This window comes from Haemaphysalis longicornis, unplaced genomic scaffold (genome assembly GCF_048455015.1).
Source record: "Haemaphysalis longicornis isolate Haplotype H1 unplaced genomic scaffold, Haemaphysalis longicornis Haplotype H1 scaffold_14, whole genome shotgun sequence".
Classification (NCBI taxonomy): domain Eukaryota; kingdom Metazoa; phylum Arthropoda; class Arachnida; order Ixodida; family Ixodidae; genus Haemaphysalis; species Haemaphysalis longicornis.
Genome location: NW_027526245.1, coordinates 52,771,214 through 52,785,427, shown reverse-complemented (window position 1 = coordinate 52,785,427; position 14,214 = coordinate 52,771,214). Strand labels below are relative to the sequence as shown.

At 47.6% G+C, this 14,214-nt stretch overlaps 1 protein-coding gene across 1 annotated transcript in view; it reads right to left on the bottom strand.

Moving 5' to 3' along the window:
* Window positions 1–901: 901 nt before the first annotated feature.
* LOC144165098 (uncharacterized) overlaps window positions 902–14,214 on the bottom strand; it is a 28,469-nt gene continuing 15,156 nt past the window's right edge. The window contains exons 3-5 of the mRNA XM_077695221.1: window positions 11,688–11,761; window positions 7,209–7,292; window positions 902–1,105 (exon numbers count right to left, since the gene is read on the bottom strand). Coding sequence (XP_077551347.1) covers window positions 984–1,105; window positions 7,209–7,292; window positions 11,688–11,761 — 280 coding nt within the window. The 3' untranslated portion in view covers window positions 902–983. The remainder of the gene's footprint in view (window positions 1,106–7,208; window positions 7,293–11,687; window positions 11,762–14,214) is intronic.

Below are 14,214 nucleotides of genomic sequence, written 5' to 3'. Positions count from 1 at the left end.
TTCGGTTCCAATAACCTGCGCGCCGTCGAAGCCAAGCCTCAGGTCAGCTTTTTCCCAGAGTTGGGCCAATGCACTGTGCTGGATGTCAGACTTGCGAACGTCGCTTTTGTACTGTTGGAGGCGTTTTGGGAAATCCGCGTCTCTCGGACGTAACTAGACGGGTATTGGGGCAATAAAGTTTGCAGACAACCGCTTAGGCCTTTTACATTAGCGGACGGTCTTTTGGTCGGGGCATCAGTCGTCCAAGAGTTCACACCAGCCTGTGGGCGACCTGACTTCCTTTCTTCATTCTTTCCAAAAAATGCCGGATAATGTTTCACTCGTCCCTTAAACATGGGGAAAGGATGCGGGTTCGATTCCCGGCCGCGGTGGCCGCTTTTGTGATGGAGGCGAAAAGCAGAAACGCCCGTGTGTTCGAGATTTTGGAGCAAGTTAAAGATCTCCGGGCCCTTTACTACGGCGCACCTTATCGCCTGTGAAGCGTGGGCGCGTTAAACCCCCAATCAATCAATCAATCAATCAATCAATCAATCAATCAATCAATCAATCAATCAATCAATCAATCAATCAATCGATCGATCAGTCGGTCCAATCAATCGATCAAGAAAAGTGGGTATCGGTCGTCGGGCTGAGGAGTGGGGAGAGAGGAGGGGCGCGAGGCAGAGGCAAGGAAAGGGTTGTTGACCAGCGGAATTGAAAAAGGGAAATTTTCTTGGTTGATGCCTGGTCCTTGCAGAATGTGTTTGACGCGCCGAAAAAAGTTGCCTGGGCAGCCATTGTTGCTTATTACGGCCGTTCTTCAGTCCATATCTTTGGCGGCCTCTCTGCCTTAGACAGCTGACGATGTGAGGTTCAAAAATCCTTTTCTCAGAGGTACCCTTGTACGACACAGGAGCCAGTGAACGCTGCCAGCAAGCATTCTTTAATGAATCCGGCAGCACACGTTTCCTGAAACTGCAAGGTGGCAAGCAGGTGCTTATCTTTCAGCACTTATCGTAGAGTTGGTACTTCGGCGATGTCCCGCAGACAAGATCATACACAAACTCGCAGCAGGTACTCTCTTTGTCCAAGGCGCTCTCTGGCTTCCACAAGCTGCATCCTTTGCCTGCAAGCGCAAGAGGTAGAAAAGAACGATAGAGTAAAAAGTTTGATTACATAGCCGAAGTGACTTGGACATTGCGTATGACCTGGACATGACTTCGACATGGTGTTTTTGTGACAACTAAAGCATAGAAAAGCAACACTTCCGACTTGTTTGCGAGCTACTTATGTTCACCTAATAAGTTATCGTCATTATCATCGCCATGAACAGCATATTTATGTACACTGCAGTGCAAAGGCGTCTCCAAACGACCAACACTTGCTCCTGTCCTGCGCTGCTCGAGTCCATTCTTTGCCTCCCAACGTTCTTCTTTCTCCCCTCCAAGAATAATGGGCATGGAAACTTGATAAATAAAAGCTGCAAGAAATCTACAGCAACTTGGTTTGGTTATTAAAATGTACAATGACAGTACGCAGATTTGTTCGAGTAGACTGGAATCACACTCCGAAAAGTGGTGTCTGCATCCGATTTCCTATACGTTCTGCTTCAGTTGTGATTACGCTGTGCCAGATTACTGTGACTCTTGAAGGCATCGCCCTTAGATGTTATTTCTCAACAGGGCAATCGGCCATGTTCGATGTTTTCTTTCTCACACGAATGTCTGTTGCTTTATGGTTCTTTGGTAAGTTGAACAAAATGTTAAAGTACTGTTTGCACGTTGGGGACGCCTCTTACAGCCGAATGTATTAATTCAATGCGTTTGTATCCCTGGTAGACTGATCATGATTCTGCAACTTTATTGGTGCTGCATATATATTAATGCTGGCATTTCCTTTGCCTTATGGACTCCACAACAAAGTGCCAGACGGCGTCGCGCACTTCGGTGTCCCAAAAGTAGTTATCACGGGGATGTGGCAACCAGTTTTACTCCTAGCACAAAAAATGCTCTTTAGATCACTGCATTTTAGTGTCCGAACTTATAATCGCAACATTATATGCTTAGTGGATGACCAGTGTTTTCTATATTAGGCGGGTTATCTCTACCTTTCCCATTCGTACTGGCGTGCAAGTATTTGATAATGATGTGGTCTAGGGACGCAATCCTATTTATTATACTGCAGTTTCGCTAGGTTCTATTTTTTGGCCCGAGTAAAAACAAACTCTGAAATTCCGCTTTAATGGCCCATGAGCAGCCATTTCGCTCTTTTTTGATGACTATATGCAACTGAAAATATTACCTTAAATAAACTACGTACTTAGGGTGCTTTGGTGTGCGTATATATATATATAGTATAATTAAAGAGTCGGATACACAGCAAGAACAATAACAAACAAGGTTTACTTACGTAGCGGCAATGGGACTTGCCTTCATCAGAGTAAAGTTACATGATTTTGCTGTCGCAAACATTTGGAACACATTTCTTATATAGGTTTGCAGAAAACTGTGAGGAGCGGAAAATGTTTCGGAAATGGAGAGTATGCATACAGTCGGGCTACGCCTATGCTACAACAAAAACAACATCAACAAAAAAAAAGAGGGGGGGGGGGAGCGAGAGAGAGAAAGGGGTCGTGTTAAAAAAGCAGCGTTCAAGGTTGTACCATGACGGGTCAACGTATGCCGCGTGGGCTGCAAGTTCAGACAATGCGGGAAACTGGACAACCGCGGTTTCAAAAGAAAGGGAAGAGTATACAGTAAGGTATTCAGTGGCTGGGGAGACTAGCTGGAGAGCCAATGAATACCTCACTGTATACTCTTCCCTTTCTTTTGAAACCGCGGTTGTCCAGTTTCCCGCATTTTCTGAACTTATATAGGTTTCTTATATAGGTTTTCAGTGAGGTATTCAGTGGCTCTCCAGCTAGTCTCCCCAGCCACTGAATACCTTACTGTATACTCTTCCCTTTCTTTTGAAACCGCGGTTGTCCAGTTTCCCGCATTGTCTGAACTTGCAGCCCACGCGGCATACGTTGACCCGTCATGGTGCAACCTTGAACGCTGCTTTTTTAACACGACGCCTTTCTCTCTCTCGCTCCCCCCATCTTTTTTTTGTTGTTGTTGTTTTTTTGTAACATAGGCGTTTTTTTTGGTTTGTTGTTGTTGTAACATAGGCGTAGCCCGGCTGTATGCATACTCTCCATTTCCGAAACATTTTCAGCTCCCTCTCACAGTTTTCTGGAGACCTATATAAGAAATGAATGTTTTCCAAAGGTTTGCGACAGCAACATCATGTAACTGTACTCTCATGAAGGCAAGTCTCGCTGCCGCTACGTAAGTAAACCTTGTTTGTTATCTTTCTTGCCGTGTAACCGACTGTTTGCTCATACTATATATATATATACAGAAAGATAGGGCAGCAGTCTACAACGCCAAAGGAGGCATAGGGGTGTGGTTAGGCTCTTTTCTTTTTCACTACGGTTAATGAAGTAAAGCTTTTTTTTTTAATACACAGAAGAAAGAAAGAAAGAAAAACACGCGCCCAGAGTGGGGACCGAACCCACGCCTTTCGATTACATGCCGAATGCCTTACCAATTCGGCTATCTGGGCGACTGTGTTCTCCTTCACTTTCTGGGCTATTTATATTTACTAGAAGTGTATCTGACGCTTGACGGTGGTAGCCAGCGCCACTCTGACTACACGGGGAGAAGGGGACCTTCTTTTCAACCCCCGGGGCGTGACTCGAGCGTCTACAGCCTGTCATGAGCGGGTAACTGGCGGGAAGCCCTCTTATGCTACCTAGGCATCAAGGCTGCCAGAACCGAGACCCTCGCTAGGCTTTCGCAGAATAATATAGTAAGGAAATGAGGGGCTCGTTGAGGAAAATACAGAAAGATAGGGCAGCAGTCTACAACGCCAAAGGAGGCATAGGGGTGTGGTTAGGCTCTTTTCTTTTTCACTACGGTTAATGAAGTAAAGCTTTTTTTTTTAATACACAGAAGAAAGAAAGAAAGAAAAACACGCGCCCAGAGTGGGGACCGAACCCACGCCTTTCGATTACATGTCGAATGCCTTACCAATTCGGCTATCTGGGCGACTGTGTTCTCCTTCACTTTCTGGGCTATTTATATTTACTAGAAGTGTATCTGACGCTTGAGGGCGGTGGTAGCCAGCGCCACTCTGACTACACGGGGAGAAGGGGACCTTCTTTTCAACCCCCGGGGCGTGACTCGAGCGTCTACAGCCTGTCATGAGCGGGTAACTGGCGGGAAGCCCTCTTATGCTACCTAGGCATCACGGCTGCCAGAACCGAGACCCTCGCTAGGCTTTCGCAGAATAATATAGTAAGGAAATGAGGGGCTCGTTGAGGAAAATACAGAAAGATAGGGCAGCAGACTACAACGCCAAAGGAGGCATAGGGGTGTGGTTAGGCTCTTTTCTTTTTCACTACGGTTAATGAAGTAAAGCTTTTTTTTTTAATACACAGAAGAAAGAAAGAAAGAAAAACACGCGCCCAGAGTGGGGACCGAACCCACGCCTTTCGATTACATGTCGAATGCCTTACCAATTCGGCTATCTGGGCGACTGTGTTCTCCTTCACTTTCTGGGCTATTTATATTTACTAGAAGTGTATCTGACGCTTGAGGGTGGTAGCCAGCGCCACTCTGACTACACGGGGAGAAGGGGACCTTCTTTTCAACCGCCGGGGCGTGACTCGAGCGTCTACAGCCTGTCATGAGTGGGTAACTGGCGGGAAGCCCTCTTATGCTACCTAGGCATCAAGGCTGCCAGAACCGAGACCCTCGCTAGGCTTTCGCAGAATAATATAGTAAGGAAATGAGGGGCTCGTTGAGGAAAATACAGAAAGATAGGGCAGCAGTCTACAACGCCAAAGGAGGCATAGGGGTGTGGTTAGGCTCTTTTCTTTTTCACTACGGTTAATGAAGTAAAGCTTTTTTTTTTAATACACAGAAGAAAGAAAGAAAGAAAAACACGCGCCCAGAGTGGGGACCGAACCCACGCCTTTCGATTACATGTCGAATGCCTTACCAATTCGGCTATCTGGGCGACTGTGTTCTCCTTCACTTTCTGGGCTATTTATATTTACTAGAAGTGTATCTGACGCTTGAGGGTGGTAGCCAGCACCACTCTGACTACACGGGGAGAAGGGGACCTTCTTTTCAACCCCCGGGGCGTGACTCGAGCGTCTACAGCCTGTCATGAGCGGGTAACTGGCGGGAAGCCCTCTTATGCTACCTAGGCATCAAGGCTGCCAGAACCGAGACCCTCGCTAGGCTTTCGCAGAATAATATAGTAAGGAAGTGAGGGGCTCGTTGAGGAAAATACAGAAAGATAGGGCAGCAGTCTACAACGCCAAAGGAGGCATAGGGGTGTGGTTAGGCTCTTTTCTTTTTCACTACGGTTAATGAAGTAAAGCTTTTTTTTTTTTTTAATACACAGAAGAAAGAAAGAAAGAAAAACACGCGCCCAGAGTGGGGACCGAACCCACGCCTTTCGATTACATGTAATCGAAATCGAAATCGAAAGGCGTGGGTTCGGTCCCCACTCTGGGCGCGTGTTTTTCTTTCTTTCTTTCTTCTGTGTATTAAAAAAAAAAAGCTTTACTTCATTAACCGTAGTGAAAAAGAAAAGAGCCTAACCACACCCCTATGCCTCCTTTGGCGTTGTAGACTGCTGCCCTATCTTTCTGTATTTTCCTCAACGAGCCCCTCATTTCCTTACTATATTATTCTGCGAAAGCCTAGCGAGGGTCTCGGTTCTGGCAGCCTTGATGCCTAGGTAGCATAAGAGGGCTTCCCGCCAGTTACCCGCTCATGACAGGCTGTAGACGCTCGAGTCACGCCCCGGGGGTTGAAAAGAAGGTCCCCTTCTCCCCGTGTAGTCAGAGTGGCGCTGGCTACCACCCTCAAGCGTCAGATACACTTCTAGTAAATATAAATAGCCCAGAAAGTGAAGGAGAACACAGTCGCCCAGATAGCCGAATTGGTAAGGCATTCGACATGTAATCGAAAGGCGTGGGTTCGGTCCCCACTCTGGGCGCGTGTTTTTCTTTCTTTCTTTCTTCTGTGTATTAAAAAAAAAGCTTTACTTCATTAACCGTAGTGAAAAAGAAAAGAGCCTAACCACACCCCTATGCCTCCTTTGGCGTTGTAGACTGCTGCCCTATCTTTCTGTATTTTCCTCAACGAGCCCCTCATTTCCTTACTATATTATTCTGCGAAAGCCTAGCGAGGGTCTCGGTTCTGGCAGCCTTGATGCCTAGGTAGCATAAGAGGGCTTCCCGCCAGTTACCCGCTCATGACAGGCTGTAGACGCTCGAGTCACGCCCCGGGGGTTGAAAAGAAGGTCCCCTTCTCCCCGTGTAGTCAGAGTGGCGCTGGCTACCACCCTCAAGCGTCAGATACACTTCTAGTAAATATAAATAGCCCAGAAAGTGAAGGAGAACACAGTCGCCCAGATAGCCGAATTGGTAAGGCATTCGACATGTAATCGAAAGGCGTGGGTTCGGTCCCCACTCTGGGCGCGTGTTTTTCTTTCTTTCTTTCTTCTGTGTATTAAAAAAAAAAGCTTTACTTCATTAACCGTAGTGAAAAAGAAAAGAGCCTAACCACACCCCTATGCCTCCTTTGGCGTTGTAGACTGCTGCCCTATCTTTCTGTATTTTCCTCAAGGAGCCCCTCATTTCCTTACTATATATATATACATGTATATATATGCTCATCGTTAAACGCACTGATAAGTTCTCTTCATAGTGAAACCTTCTATGTGTATAATGAGAAACTACTGCTGAAGCAAACTACGGATGCAGCAGCCACACTTCACAAAAATACTTCCAGATGGAGCTTTCTTGTGTTCTCGCGCATGAACTTAGAAAAGTCTAGTGATTTCCGATTTGAATGTTGCAGGTGTTCATTTAAAAGCAGTTTTTTAACGGCGGGCTGGGTACGTTTCAGTGGTTGTTTGAAAGGTTGTGGTGGGACATGGCAGAAAGACCAAAGCAAGGCGCAGAAAGCATGGGTAATATGTAAATTGCGCTCTTCGTGTTTCACCAGAAGGGCCACGGTGAGCCACGCTTTTAAAAGCAAAGAATATTTAATAGCTCCAATTGTATGTGATTAGGCAACAAAGCACTATAAGTTTGGACTATGGGAAAGAAGTTTCCTCCGCTACCGACCAAACGCGCCGGAATCAAAGGCTAAGAAATACGTCACCATTGTCAATGTAACTGTGCAGCATCACTTTGCAATCCTTGCAAGTCGTGAAGACGCTGGTCACGTTCAAGTTGATGAGTTTAACTGCATAAAAGAGGACGTGGGTTAGGCTCTTGGATGGGAAATATAAAATCACTTTTTAAGAAGTCCTAACGGCATGGTAAGAATGCCTTTACCCTCGTTGTCACACCGAAGCTGTGTATGCCTACCGGCCCCAGTTCCCATTCCGGTGAAGCCCCTTTAGTATGCACCGCTTCCCCGCTCCTCTTAACCCCCACCAATTCCTCTTTCACAAATTGCGCCGTCGGCCTATAACGACATAATGGCGCAAGCGCCTGTATGAGGGGCTGCACTTTTACCTCTTTACGATGTAGACACCCGTATTTCGGCCGGAGGAAAAATCCCGGGCCATTTCCAGTAACGTGAAACCTGGTGAGGGGCGAAGCATGCAGTGTATAAGTGTATTAAAAGATTGTAAGTCTCTCTTGCCTCACGGCACACGCTGATTGGACGCCGGAAAAGCGCCGGTGGGAGGAGAAATCGCGCGCTTGCTGAGGTGGTCGCGCCCTCTGTTGCTTTGAAACAGATTGGAGCAATGAAATAAGACAGACTTTACGTAAGTTGTCTTCGTGTCGCACACCGCAGCATGCTATGAATGCTAAGAAGTAGTGGGGTTCGAAAAGTAGTGTCCAGGTGTGTTCTTTTTGTACGCGTTCTTGCCCATGGAGATGAAACGTTCTATCGGAGCGCGTTGGGAAACAAGTGTCCCTGTGTTTTAGTACCGGGACTACATGAGACGACCGGAGACGCCGGAAGCTCGAACCAGTAATGTGCTTGGCCCCTAAAAGAGCAGTAACTCAAGGAGCATCGGCACGCACCAGAGCGCCAACGCGAGTGAAACAACTGAAAGCCGCTACCGCTGAGCGTGCCGTCGCTACCGTTTCCATCTCAAGTATCACTTCGTCAAGCAGCTGGGAATTCCTTCCGTACGAAGAGGAACTAGCATGCTTGGCACGCTGAAGTGAGCCGTTAGTTCTTGTTCCGCTTGAAGGGATTTCGGAGCGACATTTTCGCAGGTGTCTCTCAGGCCTAACAACGAGCAAGTCACCGGTTGCCAGTTTATGCGCGCACGGGTGGGCAGTAGAGAGTAATGGCGGGCGCGCGCGCGGGGGGGGGGGGGGGGGGGAGGTTTCAGCAGGTGCAGCCGGTCTCCATGCCCACCCCGATGATGTGGCCGCTGGATTGGGGGGAGATTAAACCGTTCAAGGTTCACGACTCGATGTCACCTGCTTGCTATCCTGCGTTTTCAAGTGGTTAGGGTTTGTGTGTACAAAGACTTTAAGCTGTGTACACAAAATGACGGGAGAAGGAAACGGACAGTCCATGTTTGTGTACTAGAATGAAACTCCAGCCATTCCAAATTTCACGCCATTGTGAGCCGGACGCGTGTCGTTCGCTCGGAGGAACAAGAGCGGGAACTGTCGCGTCGGTGGTATTGACGCTAAGAGAAACATCGTGTTTCATTCGTACAATCGCAAAAAATTTTTCAATGCGGAGCATTTCTTAGGCTTGCCTGGTCCTGCGTTGTCGATGGCGGCGGCGTCCACACGCTCACCGCGCATGCGCAACTCTCCTCCTTACACCCACAGCTCCGCGATACTACACTATAAAAAAAAGAAACAGTTAGCGGCGCCCGGTTTCGATCCCACGACTCTCTGGCCGCAACGGGAGGTACGCGGTGCTCTTCCCACTACGCTACAAATCTTTTTTTTTCTTTAATACATGGAAATTTTAGAGAGAAGTCAGCCAAGACAATTGACACATAATATAAACACTAACAGACAGCAAAGGGTAAGCACGTCAGTCTAACAAAGGTCGGCACCAATTCAAAACTCAGGCAAGCAAACGCACGCATCCAAAAGATGCAGCCACTCTGGTGGATCACTCTGCGCAACATAAACGCTCCGTACCAACGCCGCCTGTTCCCGAAAAATGACCTTGGTCGGCCTAGGGGGTTCAGCATGCCGATCGTTCATGCGGCACTTCCAGAAGCTAAACAAATCTAGGAGCACAAAAACGTCATACGGCACCCCATTAACGTCCTCAAATGGCAAGAAGCGAATGGTGTATGGGGTGATGTCAATGTCCTTTTTTAGTGTCCGTTGCAAAACGTCCCAGAAAAACACCGCGTCACGGCACAGCACAAAACAGTGGTCAATAGTTTCTGGTTGGTTGCACAAGCGGCAATTGTCTGACCAAGGGATCGACATTCCTTTGTCTCGCAGCCATGTTTTAACTGGAAGCGTTTGCGAATGAAGCTTAAAGAAAAACGTTTTGGCATTTGGCGGCACGCACATACGCTTGACACGGTTTAAAACATTATTCGTATGGTCCCGCAAGTATGGCTGGCGATAAAGAGGCACGGGGAATAGATTATAAATTAAAGTGTTCGTCATAGCCGTCCTTGAAAAACTAAACAGGTACTCCAGAGAAAACCGCGCAGTAAGAAAATGAAAAGTATCTACAACTTCTTTTAGAAAACCCCATGGCGGATTTTAGTTCACCTCACCCGTAGAAACAAGGAGAAACGGCAAATGGTAACTTATGCGCTCTTGAATTACAGTACGTAAAAATGGATGCTCCGCCTACTTGTAGAAGAAAAACCGAGACACAAGTTGGTGCACAAACAAATGCATTAACCCAACACCACCAGACCGTAAAGGAAGAAACAAATTATCTCTGCGCATTGGCTCCCATTCAGATCCCCAAACGAAGGTAGCAAACACTCTGTGTAGAGCCTGGACTTTCGCCCGCGCACAGTGCAGTACCTGAAGCACATAAACAAGCTTTGCTACCAAGAAGACATTGACGACTTGCGCACGGGCAAATACAGAAAGTTCTCGCCCCATCCATGCCTGCGAGGCACGCTTGACATGCGTGAGTGCTGAAGACCAGTGTGGTCCTGAGTTCCTTATTTGGTGCAAAGGCACGCCGGACAGAAGCAAGTGCTACGAACGCGCCTTATGTCCTTGACTCATTCAAACTACGTCAAGAAGCTACTGATACATTGATTGATTGTAGGGTTTAACGCGCCGACGCAACGCAGGCGATGAGGCGCGCCGTAGTGGAGGGCTCCGGATTAATTTTGACCACCTGGGGATCTTTATCGTGCGCCGAAATCTCGTACACACGGGCGTTTTTGCTTTTCGCCTCCATCAGCTACTGATACAACGAAGGCACGCGAAGCTGAACGTCAATAGAAACGACGAACTGAAAACTTTAGAGGGGGATGCTGAATTTCCCGCGGGAAAGCTGTGGCGGGAAGCGCCACGCGCCTTGCAGCTCAACCAGCCCCGTCCGCAGCCTCTGATGCTGATTGTGGCAGGATGCCCCTAGGGATTGGCCAACCAAAGAATCCATCACGAGATAGGTTGGCGTTCAACCACCATCGTCATCTTCCCGTAGGGGAACCGCCGAAGAAGAAGAAGAACGAGAAGAGGTGCCGCTTTACAGTTTGGGGATATCCCTAACAGTTCCGGCTATTCTATCGTTCGGGGCATCCGAAACGGGGTTCTGCCACGGGATGTATGCTCTGCCCTCCTGCGCTACATTGAAAATTCAAAACGATTCTCTTTATGATTGCGATTGGTCACCCTACCTTTGATTTTTCAGGATTTTTGTTTTCCTTTTTTCTCAAAACTTTTTCCAACCGGTCTAAATTATCTTTCCTAAATGTCTCGTGATTAGATAATAATTCCATTCATTTTAACCATCCTCTGTTGATTGGCCGATCCCCTGATTGGGTATGTGCCGTACCTAAAGGCGCAACAACAACAACAACAACAAAGCTGCGAAGAGGAGGGCGTGTACATTTCTCTCAGCCGGTGCACCAATGTCAACAACCTTTACCTCACCAAAACTGACGGAGACTACTGATTCTACCACAGAGACAACATCGACAAGAACATGATGGACGAGTTTCGGCGCCTCGAGAACCACCGCCTACTCACCGTAACACAACAGCACTTGCGTGCCTTTGCCACCGGTGTGGACCCAGACGCGGAATTCCCTCTGGCGCTAGTAAAAGCCAGATCACTCAACATAACGGCAACACAATGGAACCACACGGAACCGCCACGATGCTTCGCATCCTCATCAGGGTTCCCCACGGGAAGATGGTGTAATTTTTTTTGGTGCTGTTTCTGCTCAATTAGCACCAAAACACTGGCTTTAGTTCACCTTCTAGGGCATGCCCAAAGCAAATGCGGCACAGTTCACGTTATCAATTTTTGGCACTGGCCAGTCTGGAACGGAGTGCTCTTTTATTTTGTGTCAAAACCTTTCGCCAAAACTTCAAATTGCTTTGTTTGCAGAAGAGGCACTGAGCAGCATGATATGTTCCACTTCGTAATTCATTTTGGCATTAACAACTGTATCAAACATCATGGCAAAGTTAGCAGTAAAAAAAACTTTACTTACGCATGTCAGGTTTTACATTAATGACGTTCTTCACAGTGTACCCCGGCGACGAGAGGAGAGTCGCTGTAACAGGTCTGGAAGCAGCAATAGAGATGAGATTCTTATGAAGCGGTCCCGAAAATTGCCATTTCAGCAAGCATACAGTTTACTAACGGGTTCTTGTCGACGTTGTCAGCTTAATCAGTCTTTAGACTTGAACCTTTGTAACAGTACGAAAACACTAAAGTGTAATTCCGACGACAGCGCATTTCGGTTGCATGGGCCTTGCGTATCTTTGATGTTAGACTCGGTCCCCAAGGAGGAGCACAAGAAAGAGCAAGCACCAAGCACCGCGCGAATCTGATAGAATACTGTGAAGAATCACATTAGGAAACCATGTCGAAACATCAGCTTTTCGTTTCCATACAAGCATGGTGGTCTGTAGGAATACAGTTGTTATACGAGAGCAATCAACGGCCCATTAAGCCGAAAGAGTGTCGTCAGCGTCTGTGACAGCAAAACAGCTGCTTGTGAATTATTTCATAGAGAAAGGCATTCGGCTGCGCCCGTATAAGCTAACCATTAAGAAGAGGTGGCCGTCGACGACAGTACATCGTCGTTAAAGGGAGCCGGAGACCACCGCAAAACGAGCTAACAGTGAGCACCAAAATTCCCCATGGTCGTTAACACTAACAAGACGGGGAAATAACAAACAGTAGCTGAACGCTCAGTAGACAGATCAATTCTATTATCAAGCAGATCAGAAACCAAAGCGTCTGAAGATGTCTAGGTTACAAGGTTACAAGGCGTCTAGGTTACAAAGCCCTTCGACAATATGGTGCGCGGGCATGGAGTCCCAGGCGTTACACTGGAGATGTACGCCTCCCCTAATATAATCAACAAGAAGGCTTAGGCATCGGCGGATTTTTATTGACACCTCGCGACTTATCCGCATCATCAAGCTACTCTCACAATTCGGAGGAGGACCTCAGCTGTGAGAAACAAGGCAGTGTAAAAGGTGGAAATAGGCGCAGCAGGTACGAAGCCTGGCAAGGCGGTTGGACGATTTTTACAACGTGATCGGTAGTGTCGTAAGCAGTCTGTTCCTTAACCCTATATGGTTGATAGGTACGAAAGGATGAGAGAGAGTGTTCGAAATCTTGTGGCCTGCAGGAGGCGTGAGAGAAGGTGTAGTTCGCCCTAGAATCAACCAGGCAAAAATGAAGTTGTCTTTCTCAATGCCGGATGCGTGCCTTTATTCCGCCTTTATGTGGCTAACGCGTTTCAAGGCTGTCCCATGTGAGCAACCGCTGGAGGAGCTAATACTGAAGTTGGCTCGACATCTTTCGAAGCGGAGGAGACCCCAAATATGCAGAAAAAAACACTGGGCACCGTCGAAGTGCGATGGGCCCAGTTTTGATTTTAGTCATGGAGCAGGCTGTCTGTGCCACAGCTGTTTAGGTAAAACCAATAACCATTATTCACAGTTGGGGCATTCAGTAAAAAAGCGTAGAAAATATTCTCTTCGGCTGATGTGCCTGTTGCACGTGCGTGAAGTCACATCGCCGCTGCATTATCAGTGGCGGTGGCACTTGATGATCTCCGTACTCAGGCTGTGCATCCCATAATTATGTGGCGGCGGTACCGGTAAAATCGTGCTTTGAAGTGCTGCTCAGTGCATGACGTTAATAGGAATTCGCAAGGGCGTAATTGGTAATTGGGATCTGCTTTGGTCATGCTGGTGGAATTCATTGACTGCTGTGTGTTGCATCTAAACTAAGTGGCTACTTGAGTCGGTATTGTGGTGACGGCCTGATTTTTTCCGCACTATTCGAAATGTGCGGGTAATATTCCTACTGACGTAACAGATGAACGTAGACTTTATTTATACGGCGTGCGAAGCGCAGGATGGACGTGGTAAAACGGAGCCCGTGAGCCGCGAGCCGGGAGAAAACACTTCTTCCCCTTCCTTCTCGAAACAGCGCAAAGGGATGAGGACGAGGCGTAGACGGGACACAGCGTCCCTGGGCATGCGGGAATCACCTTTTAATGAAACCGCAGATTCACTGGCAAGGGTAGCACTCTCAGGCCTGTTGTGGATCTCATTGAGACAACGCCTTTATTAGCCGCCGCAAGGCGCCGTAGATTCTTGAAGCTCCAAGGGCAGCAAGAATCAGTGTTATTGTCACTGCGAGATTTTTGTCATCTAAAATTCTCCTGGGAATCGAATTGGTGCCCCTCATGCGACGTGGAGGTAATTGTAACGAGCCTTCGATGTCGTGTGCCCCAGTTGAATAGATACCTCCACAGGTCTCGTCTGGCGCAGTCTGCCATGTGCAGTTACTGTAATGAAGAAAAGTCTGTCGACCATTTCCTTTTGTCCAGTCGACGATTTTCAAGCCTCCGACGTCAGCTCCTTGAGGTGCCGCTTCATCGCCTGGGGTTGGCATTATCAGGGCAGGCTCTTTTTTCATTTGGGGCTTCAGAAACTGGATATGGACGCCGGGATGTTTGTTCTGCTCTTCTGTGCTTCATTGAAAATTCCAAA